The 14,699-nt window shown below is 50.9% G+C and overlaps 1 protein-coding gene across 1 annotated transcript in view; it reads left to right on the top strand.

Annotated features, from left to right (window-relative positions):
* Window positions 1–14,699, top strand: part of NLGN3 (neuroligin 3) — a 477,014-nt gene that overhangs the window by 370,057 nt on the left and 92,258 nt on the right. The window contains exon 7 of the mRNA XM_078640209.1: window positions 162–347. Coding sequence (XP_078496335.1) covers window positions 162–347 — 186 coding nt within the window. The remainder of the gene's footprint in view (window positions 1–161; window positions 348–14,699) is intronic.

The raw sequence follows: 14,699 nt of genomic DNA, 5'->3' as shown, positions 1-14,699 counted from the left end.
TACAGTCGGAATGGGGTGTCCCGTAGGGTTTCTTATTTCCTGTCCTTGTTGGTTGCTGGTTTCTTGAGCTCCGGAGACCAGGCTGTGAAGTGTTGTGGTACAGTCTGGTTCTGAATAGGGTGTCACAGGGGGTTCTGATTTCCTGTCTCTGTTGGTTGCAGGGTTCCTGAGCACCGGAGATCAGGCTGCTAAGGGGAATTACGGCCTGCTGGACCAGATCCAGGCCCTCCGATGGATCAGCGAGAACATCGCTTTCTTTGGGGGAGACCCCCTGCGCATCACCGTCTTCGGGTCCGGCATCGGGGCCTCCTGCGTCAGCCTGCTCACGCTGTCGCACCACTCTGAAGGTAGGTCCCTGGGGGACATTGTAAAACTGGACATGGACTGCTCCCTAAGCTGTGCTGCTGTAAGGAGAAACTGGGGGGAGGGGGGCTGAGAAATACTAGCAATGGGCAGCATCTACTTGGAAGACTTGGTCATGGGCAGAGGGGAGAAGATCATGCAACTTGAGGCCTCTGTGCCAGGTACCCACCAGGATGCCTGGATGAATCTCGCTTCGAGCCCATCCACTTACCACCACCACCATGTTTACACCAGGCACTCTTCAGCAAGGTATCTGTGCCTGTTTAGAATCAGGCCAGCACTTCTCGCCACGACTGCAATACCTTTTATAAACACTTCTTAAATACAGGTGCATCTGCCGTGCAACCTGTAATGCACTTTACCACCACTGCGCTGCATCTTGGCTGTACTTTACCGAACTGTAAAAAAAATCACACTGTGTATGTTAGGTTATCTGATGAAATAAGACAAACAGATGGCATGGATCTAAATTCTGTCCTAAACACTCATTAGTTTGTGCATGTGATGGAAAAGAAATGTCTTTAGGACAAGAACCCTCACTCGCCCGAGGGTGACACGCCTCATCATTGGGTCCCCTCCTCACACCCGGACTGCAAGGTCCATGGTTTGGGCTACAACTCCCTAAAGGGGAGGAGCCGAGGTGTTTTACAAAGATGAGCAATGAGAAGGCATTTGTGAGGGGTTGATAGAACTATACCCAAGTGTCCGAGTAGGCTTCATTCTGTGGGGCTCTAGGATAGAGTTTAACCCTTTCGCCGTGGGGCTAATTCCCCCGCGGCGCGGGGAGAGGAGGGCCGCACGCAGCGCCGCGGTGCTCGTGACAAGCTCAGCTCGTCATACAGCCCAGTGGAGCTAAGCTCATCACGACTCCGCCCACTCAATGGAACGCCCCGCACAGGAGGGGAATTATCCCCGCGTGGGCGTTCCGCGGCAGTTATGACGAGCTCAGCTCGTCGTGAGCACAGCGCCACTGTGCCTCATGACGAGCTCAGAAGTTAACCGAAGAAGTTAAAAAGAGGACTAGGGATCAAACACATATATCCCTATCAAGGGCCGACATCTTTCTGCCCATATATGATCCACACTGGAGGGCACACAATTCACACACAAAGTGTTTTTCGTCCTTTTGTAGTTATTTGGTTCCAGTGCTTGGTTGCACCGTAGGCGGTGTCTTCTCTTTTGCTATTGAGGTGCTGGCCCACTCCCCCAGCACTTTCTTTCTGGGCTGTCCTCAGTCGTCCATTTCTCTTCCACCGCAGAATGAACAGCAGAGCGAGAAGAGTGTTTGTCTTCTGTGGACCTAGAGTGGCAGCCTTGGTTTCATCCTGTCCTTCCTTGTTCCCAGCTGCAATGCCGGGCTGCAGTGCCGGGCAGCAGTGCCGGCCAGCAGTAAAACCACATTCTGGTGTCTTGGTCAAGAGAAACACCCACGTTAAATGGATCTTGAATATAAGTGTGGGGGAGAGGAGGGGGGTGGCACCATGTCACAGGGCGAGGTCCGCCTTCTCTGCTGCCCCCACTTGTTACCGGCTTCAGTATCTGTCCTGCAGCTTCAGAAGGATGAGCTGAGGGCCCTTGGAGTTCCAGGAGCCTCTGAATACTGTGGGGCAGTCTGAAGGGCCCAGTGGAACAAGAGCCCTTTGGGTTTCCAGTCCAGAGGCGCCTCGCCTCCCTTGAGTCTGGTTGAAGCCCAGTCATGCAAAGTTACATCTCACAGTTCTTGCAGCGAGGAGTAACTTATGAGGAGAGGCGTGATGGTCCAGTGGGTGGGCAGAGCCCCTGGAACAACTGTTGGCTCATGGGCAGCCCTTGTCCAGTCCACTCCCTGCCGGAGGATGGCAGGTCTGGCAAAGATGAGTCTGGTAATCAGTAGGACGCGCTGGCCCGGGGGTAGCAGGCTAGGACCCTGGTGGGTCCAAGAGAGGACTGGACCGGGAGGGCGATGGGCAGCACTGGTCCCGTGGCAGGTTGAAGAGAGGACCGTAAGTTCCACAGGAGGACATGGCCGGGAGAGCTGTGGGCAGCAGTGGTCCAGGGATGGGCAGGGTGGAGGAGAAGCGCAGGTGGTCAGGAGGCTGCCCCAGTGACGGGACATGGCTGCCGAAGTCCCACTAAGTTCAAGGGAAACAACTACTCTCAGCCCGTGCAGTGAGTGTCTGGGAGGTCTAGCAGGGCCCAGGAGGTCTGGCAGGGCCCGGGAGGTCTGGCAGGGGCCCAGGAGGTCTGGCAGGGGCCCAGGAGGTCTGGCAGGGGCCCAGGAGGTCTGGCAGGGGCCCAGGAGGTCTAGCAGGGCCCAGGAGGTCTGGCAGGGCCCCAGGAGGTCTGGCAGGGCCCAGGAGGTCTGGCAGGGCCCGGGAGGTCTGGCAGAGGCCCATGGGGTCCGGCAGGGGCCCAGGACGTCCGGCAAGGACCCAGGAGGTCTGGCAGGGCCCCAGGAGGTCTGGCAGGGGCCCAGGAGGTCTGGCAGGGGCCCAGGAGGTCTGGCAGGGGCCCAGGAGGTCTGGCAGGGGCCTGGGAGGTCTGGCAGAGGCCCATGGGGTCTGGCAGGGGCCCAGGAGGTCTAGCAGGGCCCAGGAGGTCTGGCAGGGCCCCAGGAGGTCTGGCAGGGCCCAGGAGGTCTGGCAGGGCCCGGGAGGTCTGGCAGAGGCCCATGGGGTCCGGCAGGGGCCCAGGACGTCCGGCAAGGACCCAGGAGGTCTGGCAGGGCCCCAGGAGGTCTGGCAGGGGCCCAGGAGGTCTGGCAGGGGCCCAGGAGGTCTGGCAGGGGCCCAGGAGGTCTGGCAGAGGCCCATGGGGTCTGGCAGGGGCCCAGGAGGTCTGGCAAGGACCCAGAAGGCTGGCAGGTGTGGAGTATACAATGAAGCCTCTTAGGGGTTACGGGCCGCACCTCGAAGTTCTCATGGGCATGCGGCTATGGGGTAGAGGCCTAGGAATGACTGACGAGGTGAGACTTTGGGGAACATAAAATGCGCAGTGGTCATCGGGGGTCCCTCTTTACAGGCCACGCCTGGCAACAGGCATCTTTATTCATGCAGCCCCTCGTGCTGTGGAAGAAACCAAGCACACATCGGCCCGCGGGTGCACATCCACTAAAACCAGGGTTCACCAGGGACACAGTGATGTAAGCCAGACGCTCCACTTGCGTCACTGGGGCCACTCTACAAACTAACCAAAAAATAGGAGTCCAAATAAAACATGAAGAGAAACAAACCACAACTGAACGCTTTTTAGAAAGTCCGGGGGTTCACATGGGGAGAACAGAGACACATGAACCTGTGAACAGGAATGTACCTTCCACCCTGAACATCACAGCTCATCACACCACGTGACCCTTCTGTCTGCTTGAAGGCCTAGGATTGCTCTGGAGCTCTTATCTGGTGTGAGTACTGCGGCCAGGTGGAGGTCAGCCTCACAGATGACGGGGTCCCCAGAGGGACCGCGCGGCCACACCAGGACCTCTGGGTTCAGGATCTAAAGCCCCCATGACGCGCTCTCCAGTTGCTCAGCTTCAGACCAATCGTCCGGTCAGTTTGTTCTCGGAGCATCTGGCCAGCCGTCAGGGGAGCTACTTCAGTAGAGATGAACCCTCTTGAATGCTGAAATATTGAGTGACTGTTTCATGTCCACAACGAGCCGTGACTTGAGTGCCAGGCAAAGAACTGTCTTCTAAGGGTTATCCTCAAGAGGCAGCCTACATTTGCAGCCGGGGTATCGACCCTGCACCAGCACCAAATCACAGACTTTCAAATTTGACATCTTTGCTCTCCATCAATGGCTGACCTTGGCTTTGGACTGTTTCCTTTTCTCATAAAGCAGGTGACCATCAACCGGGCCCGGGGCCCATCGGGATGGTGAGGAATGGAGTCTATGACTACCCTACCCATTGAGAGGTGCCCAGGTGCCCGCACTGTGGTAGAGTGGGGAGTCTGCCGATAATCAGGAAGGAAAGAGTAAATCCCTAGCTCAGGAGACCGGTGGCTTGCTGATGCAATCCGGATGACTTTATTAAGAGTTCTCATTTCCGCCTCCCCATTAGCATGGGGCGACCGTGGAATGATCTTCTTGTGGGTGATTCCCAAAGATGTGAGATACGAAGCTATCTCGTGCCCCTGGGAAGGAGGACCATTGTTGGTCTGAGTTCCTTGATCAACCCATGGGTAGCCATATTGTTTTCCAATTTTGACACAACTTCATTGGCACTCAGAGAAGACAAGATTTCTACTTCCGGATATTTGGAATAATCGTCAATCATCACCAGAGTATGCCTCCCATCTGGGAAACCCCCGAAGTCCAGACTATCTCTGCTCCTGCTCTCGTTGTGCACAGCGAGGAACAGGAAGCAGGCCTCACAGATCAATCACAATGCTGCAATGCAGCGTTGTAATTGGTAGGCACCCAGGCTCCCCTGACCAATCATAATGCAGTGTAGTGAATAGTTTTCAGCTTTCTCAAACCAGGGAATGGGGACCTGGGCATGCCCTCCACAGAGGCTACACAGCCTGCACGGAGAACGGGGAAAGTGCGCATGACTGGTTTGAGCGCCGGCCAAACAGTCGAGTGGACAAACCACTCATCCCCTGCTCGGAGAGTAAAGCAGCCCAGCCCACCCACCCAAATCAACGTTATTATCATTTTATGTTTCTGCTTCGCACTGCTTAAAAACAGCGGGCGACGCTGCTTCGTCCCAGCGGAGTAACCGCCGAACCCTCACTGTCCCCCCGTGCAACCTGCGCACGGCTCACTAGCGCCCCTCGAGGAAACATAAGGCAGCAGCATTAATGAGCTGCCATCATAGACTGCTTCCAGGCGCCTCCACCCGGCAGGGTTGGTAACGAGGCTCTGGTGAGTCACTTGTACATTAAAGCAAACGTGAGGAGACAGAAATAGCCCCGCGCACTCGTTTGTGGCTAAAAGATGCCGCAACCCAAACACGTCATTCGCTCATATCGCACATTAGAAATTAACGGACCGATGAAAACGTGATTTGCGACAGAAAAGAAAGGTTTCCATTATCTTTTACCATCAACCAGGAGCCCTTTCAGTAGAGTATCTAACCCCAAAATCACAGCGCATCACAGAGAAGCTGTGCGCATCCAGGCGCAATCAGACATGATGGCGAACAATGTGTACATTGCAATAACAGTCAAATTAACTATATATTATCATATTCATTTACGAGGTTTCCACCCAAACTGCCGCTGACATCTCCGTGGTGAGATTCTTTTTATGTGACTCGATTTTGCTCCTTCTATCGCTTTAGTGAGGATGAAAGGCCGAGTCAGTCCTGCCACCGACCCTTTTTACTTGATAAGGTTTGTTGAACAGCTCATACTACCATTATTTGCCCCCATTTTTTTCTACCTCGTCCGCTTCTGTATTCCCAGTGCACGTGACCTTTGTGATTGCTGAGCGTCTTTGAGAGATATATTGTCTGTTCTTAGTTTGAAGATGCTTCGTTAAAGAGTTACAAAACAATCAGCGATGTACATAAAACATTAAGGAAATGCATCTCACCCGAATATAGTAAATGTAAAATATCATTTGTACCTAGAAAAGATTTGTCTTTAAAAACAAAGTAAGCTTATATCAAATACGGAAAACGTGTAAATAGATATTCTAGCGAACAATAACATAAGATAGCATTTTACAATTTCCATAATGGTTTGGGGAGAGGGAGAAAGGGGAGAGGAAGAGTAGCCTATTGCAGAGGAAAAGGGAATAGAGGTATGCAAATGTATCATATTGATGACCTACAATAGCAATTAAAAAAAAGTCTGTTTTGAAGGTTTGAACCGATGAATCACAGCAGGGAGGTGTTCTGTTGTCTAGAAAGAAAGGGAGAACGTGTCATCCACTTTAGAGCTCTCAGCAGAACTGGTTCGACTCATTGGGGAAGATTTACAAGCCCCTTGCGCCTCATTTGTGCCACTGTTGCGTCACTTCTGTGACGGAGAGGCGGTGTAAACCATGCGCCACGTTGTGCCCATTTACAACGTAGGAAAAAACAACAGGAGTATAACCCATAGACCGGATTGAGATCTGGGTGTACGTATGTTTTGAACAACAATATCTCAATCGGATTCAATAAAAAAGGCAAGTGTATGTGTATGTACAAGACATTACGAGATTGCGAAAAAAAGAAGAGACTCTCGATATCAATTTTTGAAAGTGCATATAGCATCATATATTAAGAACACATTTTATACAGGACAGTTGTAGCAACACTGTGGGCATAAAATGCGGTGGCAACCCAAGGGGGCTTTGTGAACTTGGTGCTAGTGAAACAAAGAGTGACGGCGCGAGCGACAAGTGGGTGGACACAGCGAAGGACGCAAGGTGACAAGGTGAAAAACAATATATACAGAAGCAGTGGTTCGTCATCAGTGAATGAATAACAAATATTTGTTTGGGAAACAAGGTTGAGGGTGCGCCATGAGTCGCGCTGTACATAGGGTCGACAGCGTTTCGATCCTATCTAGTCAGGATCTTCATCAGGACCAGGTTGCCAGTTTAGTGAGTGGTTGGTACTAGGGTAGGCGTGGGCACAGAATCGGAGCCCTGATCTGTCCAATTTGTTAAGCCTAAAGGGAGGCGTACTCGGGAGGCAGGGTCAGAACCATACGATCCACTGCCTAGGTCCAGACGCCCGGGCGCTGACTTCAGTCTATTGACGAGACCCTGAGCCACCCCTCGGTCACCTGATTCGTACGGCGGACCGATAAAGTCACTAGGTACCGACGTCAGGACCTAGGCAGAGGATTGTATGGTTCTGAGTACGCCTCCCTCTAGGCTGAACAAATTGGACAGATCGGGGCTCCGAATCTGTGTCCACGCCTACCCTAGTACCAACCACTAACCTTGATGTAGTACTAATTCTCTTACCAGTGAAAAATTATGAAAATTAGCCTGTTAGTCCTTTGGTAAAATCTTGCCAGATAAGTCAGAAAACTCCCCAAAAGTGCCTCTAACTTGATAAATATTTCAGTGTTATTGAATTATATATGTATAGGTATATAGGGAGTAATCTTCGGGTCTTCCTCCTCCCTCTGTCTGTCGGTCAGATGTTCAAGGTTTAAAGGGAGTCCCAGAGGCGGCGGCCATCTTGTTGCGCTCCAGCGAGAGATCACCAAGATGTCTGTCTTTTTGACTGACATTTTAAAGTTACAAATGACACTCCCTGCTTTTATGAAATGATGCTGTGATTGTATTATGGACTTATTTAGGAGCGGTCCAATCCACAAGACTTCTGTTTAGTGATGTAAAGAGGGTATCACCCATTTCACACTTGACTTTATCAAACTTTAATGTCATTGGAGTCTGCTCTGGAAGTCATGTGTTCCCCATTCCACTGGTTCTAGGTAAGCCCCTGCCACCAGCCCCATTCCTGTCATCCACCTTAAAACCGGTTATCTTACTCTTATAAGAGTCATATGCAGGTGTGGGAGGGGGAATTAGGAGGTTCCTGTGGTGCTTCCTGCAGCAGCCTTCCTCCATTGACATTGCGATTTTTTAACAGTACAACCCACTGGGGCTCAGTCTGGGTTCATCTGTAAAATTAGCCAATAGTACCGCACACAGTATTACCAATATGCTTGGTATAGGAGTAACTACCTGTATTACCAACTCATTGAGGTCAGGGTTCTAAGGCTTCAATGCTTCTTGTTGAGGTCAGGATTCTAAGTCTCTTGTGCCTTTTGGTGTCATCTGGGTTCTAAGGTTTTGATGACTTCTGGTCAGGGCACATCTCTAAGGCTTCAATGCCTCCTATTTAGGTCAAGGTTCCAAGGCTCTGGTGCCTCTGGTGAGGTCAGGGTTCTAAGGGGTTGAGGCCTCTGGTGAGGTCAGGGTTCTAAGGCTTCAATGCTTCTTGTTGAGGTCAGGATTCTAAGTCTCTTGTGCCTTTTGGTGTCATCTGGGTTCTAAGGTTTTGATGACTTCTGGTCAGGGCACATCTCTAAGGCTTCAATGCCTCCTATTTAGGTCAGGGTTCCAAGACTCTGGTGCCTCTGGTGAGGTCAGGGTTCTAAGGCGTTGAGGCCTCTGGTGAGGTCAGGGTTCTAAGGGGTTGAGGCCTCTCAAGGAGGCCAGAGTTCTAAGGCTCTGGTGCCTCTGGTGAGGTTAAGGGTTCTACGGTGTTGGGGCCATTTGGTGATGTCAGGGTTCTAAGGCTGTGGGTGCTCTGGTGAGGTCAGGGTTCTGAGGCTTTAATGCCTCACATTGAGGCCTGGGTTCTAAGGTCCTAGTGCCTCTGGTGGTGAGGTCAGGGTTCTAAGGCTCCGTTGCCTCTGGTGAGGAGAAGGGTTCTAAGGTGTTGGGGCCATTTGGTGATGTCAGGTTTCTAAGCTGTGGTGCCTCTGGTGAGGTCAGGATTCTAAGGCTCTGGTGCCTCTGGTGAGGAGAAGGGTTCTAAGGTGTTGGGGCCATTTGGTGATGTCAGGTTTCTAAGCTATGGTGCCTATGGTGAGGTCAGGGATGTAAGGGGTTGAGGCCTCTCAGGGTGGTCAGGGTTCTAAGGTCCTAGTGCTTCTGGTGAGGTCAGGGTTCTAAGGGGTTGAGGCCTCTCAGGGAGGCTCTGGTGCCTCTGGTGAGGTCAGGATTCTAAGGCTCTGGTGCCTCTAGTGAGGTCAGAGTTCTAGGCCTCTGTGGCCGCCGGTAAGGCCAGGTTCCGAAGTCTCTGACGCCTCTGGTAAGGTCAGGGTTCTGAGGCTTTAATGCAAAAAGAACAATCCATGGACAAAATGCGTATCAATGTCAAACATTCACCCCGGTACAGAGATCTCTGGCTAAATCCATTGTTTGTTTTTCTCCGCATGCCATTCCAGTATAAACCCAGCCATATGCAAATATGCTTGCTCACTTTGCCACTGGATTCAAGCTAGCCTGGCTGATGAATGGTGTTACCCCAAAACCGGTCCCAGGATGCTTGTTTCTGGTCCAGGGAAGATATGGCTTGGCAGTTCGGGCTGGACTGTTCCCATGAATAATAGGGTCAGACTGATTTGCATATGGCTGGGTCTGAACTGGGGTGGTGGAGTGAGCTAAAGAATGATGATGGATTCAACCTAGATCTGTGACAGGGGTGGGTGACTGAAAATTTCAGCGCTCCGTCCATCATCTTGTGTTTGCTTTGTTCGCCCTAAGTTGGCAGGTTTAGCCCAGACGTGGGTCCCTTGCTCACTTTGCGACTGGATTCAAGATAGCCTGGCTGATGAGACTGTTTGCCCGAAACTGGTCCCAGGATGCTTGTTTCCTGTCCAGGGAAGACCTGGCTTGGCAGTTTGAATTTGAATTTAAAAGCATTTATTTAGCGCGCTTATACCCAGCGGTTTCATGGCGCTACAGTTCGGACTGGACTGTTCCCATGAGGCACAAGGTCAGACTGATTTGAATATGGCTGTGTCTGAACTGAGGTGGCAAAGTGAGCTAAAGAATGATGATGGATTCAACCAAAATCTGTGATAGGGGGTGAATGTCTGAAAAGTTTCAGCGCTCCGTCCATCATCTCTTTGTGTAATATTGAGGTTCTCCCATCAGACACCACAATTGTGACCCTGAAACATGGCAAATGTGCCATTAAAGCCCAGAGCTTTCAGAAGTTTGATGTCTCCTGTGTCCGCCGGGGTCTAAGAGGGTGTCTTCTACAGACCTGCGAGCCAGTTCCTTGGGGAGAGCTTCTTTCCTCCTTTTCCAAATTCCAAGGAGGTTGTGACTTGTAGTGGCCTTGTAAGTGGTATTTGAAGGGCGCACCTCAACCAGTAGTGGGAACCTATGATCTAGCTGCCCCACAATGTGTACACCCACTCCTACTACAGAGTGAGGGATGTATTTGGTTCTACGTGAGAGGGCCATGTGCCTAAAACTCCCTTGGGTCTTTGAACAGAGAACATCCACGATGGAAGGGGAAAGTCTCCTTAGATGGAAGCTTCCTCGAGGTCTCAAGGTGCCCGCTTCATGGCCAGGTCCCCATGGAACAGAGGGACATGTTCACTTCTTTGGAACCAGCTGCCAGCACCCATGCTCTGCCAGTGGAGACCCAGTCCTGAATTAGATCTGGAACACAGGAATACAACTAGCCGACACGTGTTTCGTCACATCGTGTGAAAGATGTGACTCTTCAGGGCTGTTGGTTTTCTGCAATGCGTGCTGGCGCGTTAGTATGGTGAAAATATCAAAAAGGCTGCGTAGTAGGGAAAAGTGTAAACAGGTGGAATGTAGCGTGGAATTCCGCTGGGCTGGAACTGCCGGAGTGCGTTAGAACGTAGGATGGGTACGTCCGGAGTATGAAGTCCACGTAATAGAATATCGAAGTATCGGGCGGAGCACGGGTCGGTGCAGCTCGTTGAACGTCAGGATCCAGTTAGCGGATCCTGACGTTCTACGAGCTGCACCGACCCGTGCTCCGCCCGATACTTCGATATTCTATTACGTGGACTTCATACATCTTTCACACGATGTGACGAAGCACATGTCGGCTAGTTGTACTTTCGCATGTACTGATCAAGATTGAACTATAAAGGAAGGATTTAAACAACGCTGAACCTCGATCACATTTATTTGAACTTTTGCTTCACCTTTTTTTGTTCTGATCTGAGAACCCATTACTGTGATACGTGTGCACAGGACTTGTACTTATCTATTTGTTATGGGACATGTCCCTTACCTTCACAGGGGCTGTTTTCTGTCTGGGTTTGTTCCCCTGACCTGTTTGCACCGTCTGACCATAGCGAATACTGATCCAACTCATAATCATACCCGCTAGAGAGCCACGTCTTCCTGTCCCCTACCAAACCCAATCTTCCCTCACATCTTAGATCTGGAACACAGTGGGACCGTGATAAAATCAAGAGGGACGCCCCCAAGGATCTGTCCTTTACCATATCATCCTACAGTGGAGGAAACCCCACCTATGCATCCCCAGATGGAACACTTACTGAAGAAACTGGGAATTTTCCACTGCAGTCCACATTTAGATCAGGACTTCAAGTGAGAAGAGGGCAGTGCAACAAAGATCGTTTTTCAGATAAATAAACAAAAGTATTTGAGACACATGATCTACTTTGGTAGGAATGTTCTACATATGTACAACATACTTAAAAGATGCATAAACTATGCATATGCATTAAAAAATCAAGTATGCAAGCGTGGGCTGCCCATTGATGTTGTGGGAGACTGCCCAGTGAATATAGTGCCCATTCCGTGTCCTTAAAACAATCCTGGTGCTCCATCCGCTTGCGAACACCTACGCATGCGCGTTACGTACTTATGCGAGGATCCAATTTACACTACAGCTCCATCTGGATAAGTAGTGATGAAAGTGGAGCAAATTGCACCCGTCAGCCCACTCACTCCAGGGGTGTGTAGGAAGGTGTGCAATTTGTTCACAGCCGGGCACAATATTACAGCTATGACACATTTAAAATCTAAATATGTTTCTAAATGTAGATCAATGGGACGTGTTCAATACAAGGATAGGAAACTAAACGGAAATTACCTATCTATGTGGATCTGACCAACTTCTGCACAAAATGGATACATAGGGCCTGATTCACAAATGTGAACTTACACTTTTGTGAAAGTGTACTACTTTCCGGTATTCACAAACGCAAACTTAGATCAAAAGTCTAACTTTACTAGCAGTAACTTACCTTTGGGAAAACCGAAAAGTAGAATATTCTAGAGATACTCCTGGTGTCTCCTGCCAGCAAAGTGCAAACTGCATTCAAGTGTACTGTGGCCGGCATTCAACACTTCATTCCACATCTCTGACCGGTCAGTGTCTGGCTGCACTGTACACAGTCTGTTACACTGTTGCTTTCCTATGTCCATTCCCTCAGCAGGTCTCTCTTGCAAGCTCCAGATGAAGAGGTTTACTGTCCCCTTTACTCTATCCGCTTTCATCAGAGAAGGTGCCCACTGTCCCCTTTACTCTGTCCGCTTTCATCCTACGGGTGAGCTCCAGAGGAAGGGTCCCACTGTCCCGTTTACTCTTTCCACTTTCATCTCACGGGTGAGCTCCAGATGAAGGTGCCCACTGTCCCCTTTATTCTGTCCGCTTTCATGTCACGGGTGAGCTCCAGATGAAGGAGCCCACTGTCCCCTTTACTCTCTGTCCGCTTCCATCCCACGGGTGAGCTCCAGAGGAAGGGTCCCACTGTCCCCTTCACTCTGTCCGCTTTCAACCCACAGGTGGGCTCCAGATGAGGGCGCCCACTGCCTTGTTGCTGTCCTTATCCTCAAGGATCAGGGCCTCCACCTATCACCGTTGCACACACCCTCCAGCAGGGGCACCTGAGTATTGTTGTGCCACCACTGGGCACCAGTACCCTTCATTCAGTCTCCAGTGCTCCAAAGAGCAGGTCCATGGCCCTTTCAGCCTCTAGACTGGTGGTGGACTGAACCTGGCCAGCTCAGGGGGGAGTCCTGAGTCTCGCTGCCTTTGATTCGGATGTATGTCATTACAACGCATGCTTTTACTACGCATGCCTTTACAACGCAGGTTTTACAACGCAAGTCGTTACAACAACTTGCGTTGGGGGGCGCTGGATAGTGGAATAGTTTAATTTAGTATTCCAACTCCAGTCCCCGTTGATAGTAGGGAAGGTTTTGGATAGTAAATTAAACTATTCCCTATCCTAGAGCGCCCTCCAGCGCAAGTCGTTGTAATGACTTGCGTTGTAAATCCTGCGTTGTAATGGTAGTGCATCGTAAAAGTTCCAATGTGATGGATGTTTCCCTTTGATTCAGCTCTCAGTCCATCTGCTTCAGAGGGGCCTGAGGCCGCAACGCAGCGTGCCCAGAGCTTAAAAACACCTGGGAATATTCATGGGAATCGTGTCGCAGCGCAGCAAGTCCCTTGCTGCGCTACCCATCACATTGTGCAAGGGTGTGTGTGTCACAGGCAGGATTGTGTTTGTGCAGGAAGGGAAACATTTCTGAGTGGCATTTTCCTCCTTCTAGGTGCATCTTTTTGGCACATTCCCAGTTTTTACCAGGTTTGGACTATGAGATTTGCGTGCGGACACCCACACAACCCCCCTGCAACGCATCTCTTGTGCTGAGTTGTTCGTCTCTGTTCCTACCGGCATTTCAAGACCTGCTGGCCAATTTGGTGGTCAATTACGCCTCGGTCTTAGTGCTAGGGGATTTTAACTATTGGCCTTCGGACCCCTCTGAGTGCACTGCTTCGAAAGAGTTCACAGAATCTCTTTCCTCTTTGAACTTTGTTCCGCACATAACTGTCCCCACTCACTCTCACGGTCACTCACTTGACCAGGTTTGGTCCCTCAATCTTCAAATATCTTCTGTGACTGTATCCCCCTGTTCTTGGTCCGACCATGCCCTTATTTCCTTTTCCATCTTCCACAACCGTGTACCCAAAGTCCCACACGCCAAAAATACCTGGGCGCGGAATTGGAACAGAGTCGACCTCCCTTCCTTGTCCTCCTTGCTTCGGAACTCCGCTCCGACTCTCTCTGGCCTTTCTTCCCACTCTCAAGCCAACGCTATTAACACCTGGCTGACTGGAGGCTGCGACTCAGTGGCTCCCCTGCGTCGCATTTCCATCCGGCGACCTAAGGACTCCAACAGGTGGTTCAACGACCACCTAAAAGAACTAAAACTGGCCGCTCGACAGGCAGAGAGACGGTGGAGGAAAAACTATTGCCCCTCATTAAAAACCCGCTATCTTAAATCACTTGCCGATTACAAAACTGCAATTCTTTCTGCCAAAACCACCTATTTCTCTACAAAAATAATGGCAGCTGAAAACAAATCTAGAGAAATATTCGGCATAGTGAACGACCTGGCCTATTCTGATAGAGCCTCACCTCAAATCCCTCCATCCCAGTCACTATGCGACCAACTTAACATTTACTTCTTGGAGAAGATCGCCGCCATCAAGGCTAATATCCCCCCCCCCTTCACCTGCCTTTGTGGATCCTTCCTCTCCCACTGTCCTTTGTCATCTTACCTCTATCCCTCCCCTTACTGAGGCTAGATTCCGGGAGATACTCCCCAAAGTAAAGTCGGGCTCTCCGGCAGACATCTGTCCGGCTCGAATCCTGCAACATATCTACTCCTGCCCTGAATCCCCCATTACCTTCCTCAACAACTCCCTTGCGCAGGGAGTAGTGACCCCGGCGCTCAAAGCAGCCACTATAGTGCCCATTTTAAAAAAGCCTGGCGCTGACCCGTCCATCTCAGCCAACTACCGCCCAATTTCCCTGCTGCCCTACCTGGGCAAGGTGCTGGAACGCCATGTCACCGCGGTTTTCAGCGCCCACGTAGAGGCTAATGGGGGATTGGCTTCCCGCCAGGCTGGCTTTCGCCCCAGGCAC

This window comes from Lissotriton helveticus, chromosome 4_2 (genome assembly GCF_964261635.1).
Source record: "Lissotriton helveticus chromosome 4_2, aLisHel1.1, whole genome shotgun sequence".
NCBI lineage: Eukaryota > Metazoa > Chordata > Amphibia > Caudata > Salamandridae > Lissotriton > Lissotriton helveticus.
Note: the sequence above shows the minus strand (reverse complement) of the source record. Positions and strands in the feature narration are given on the sequence as shown.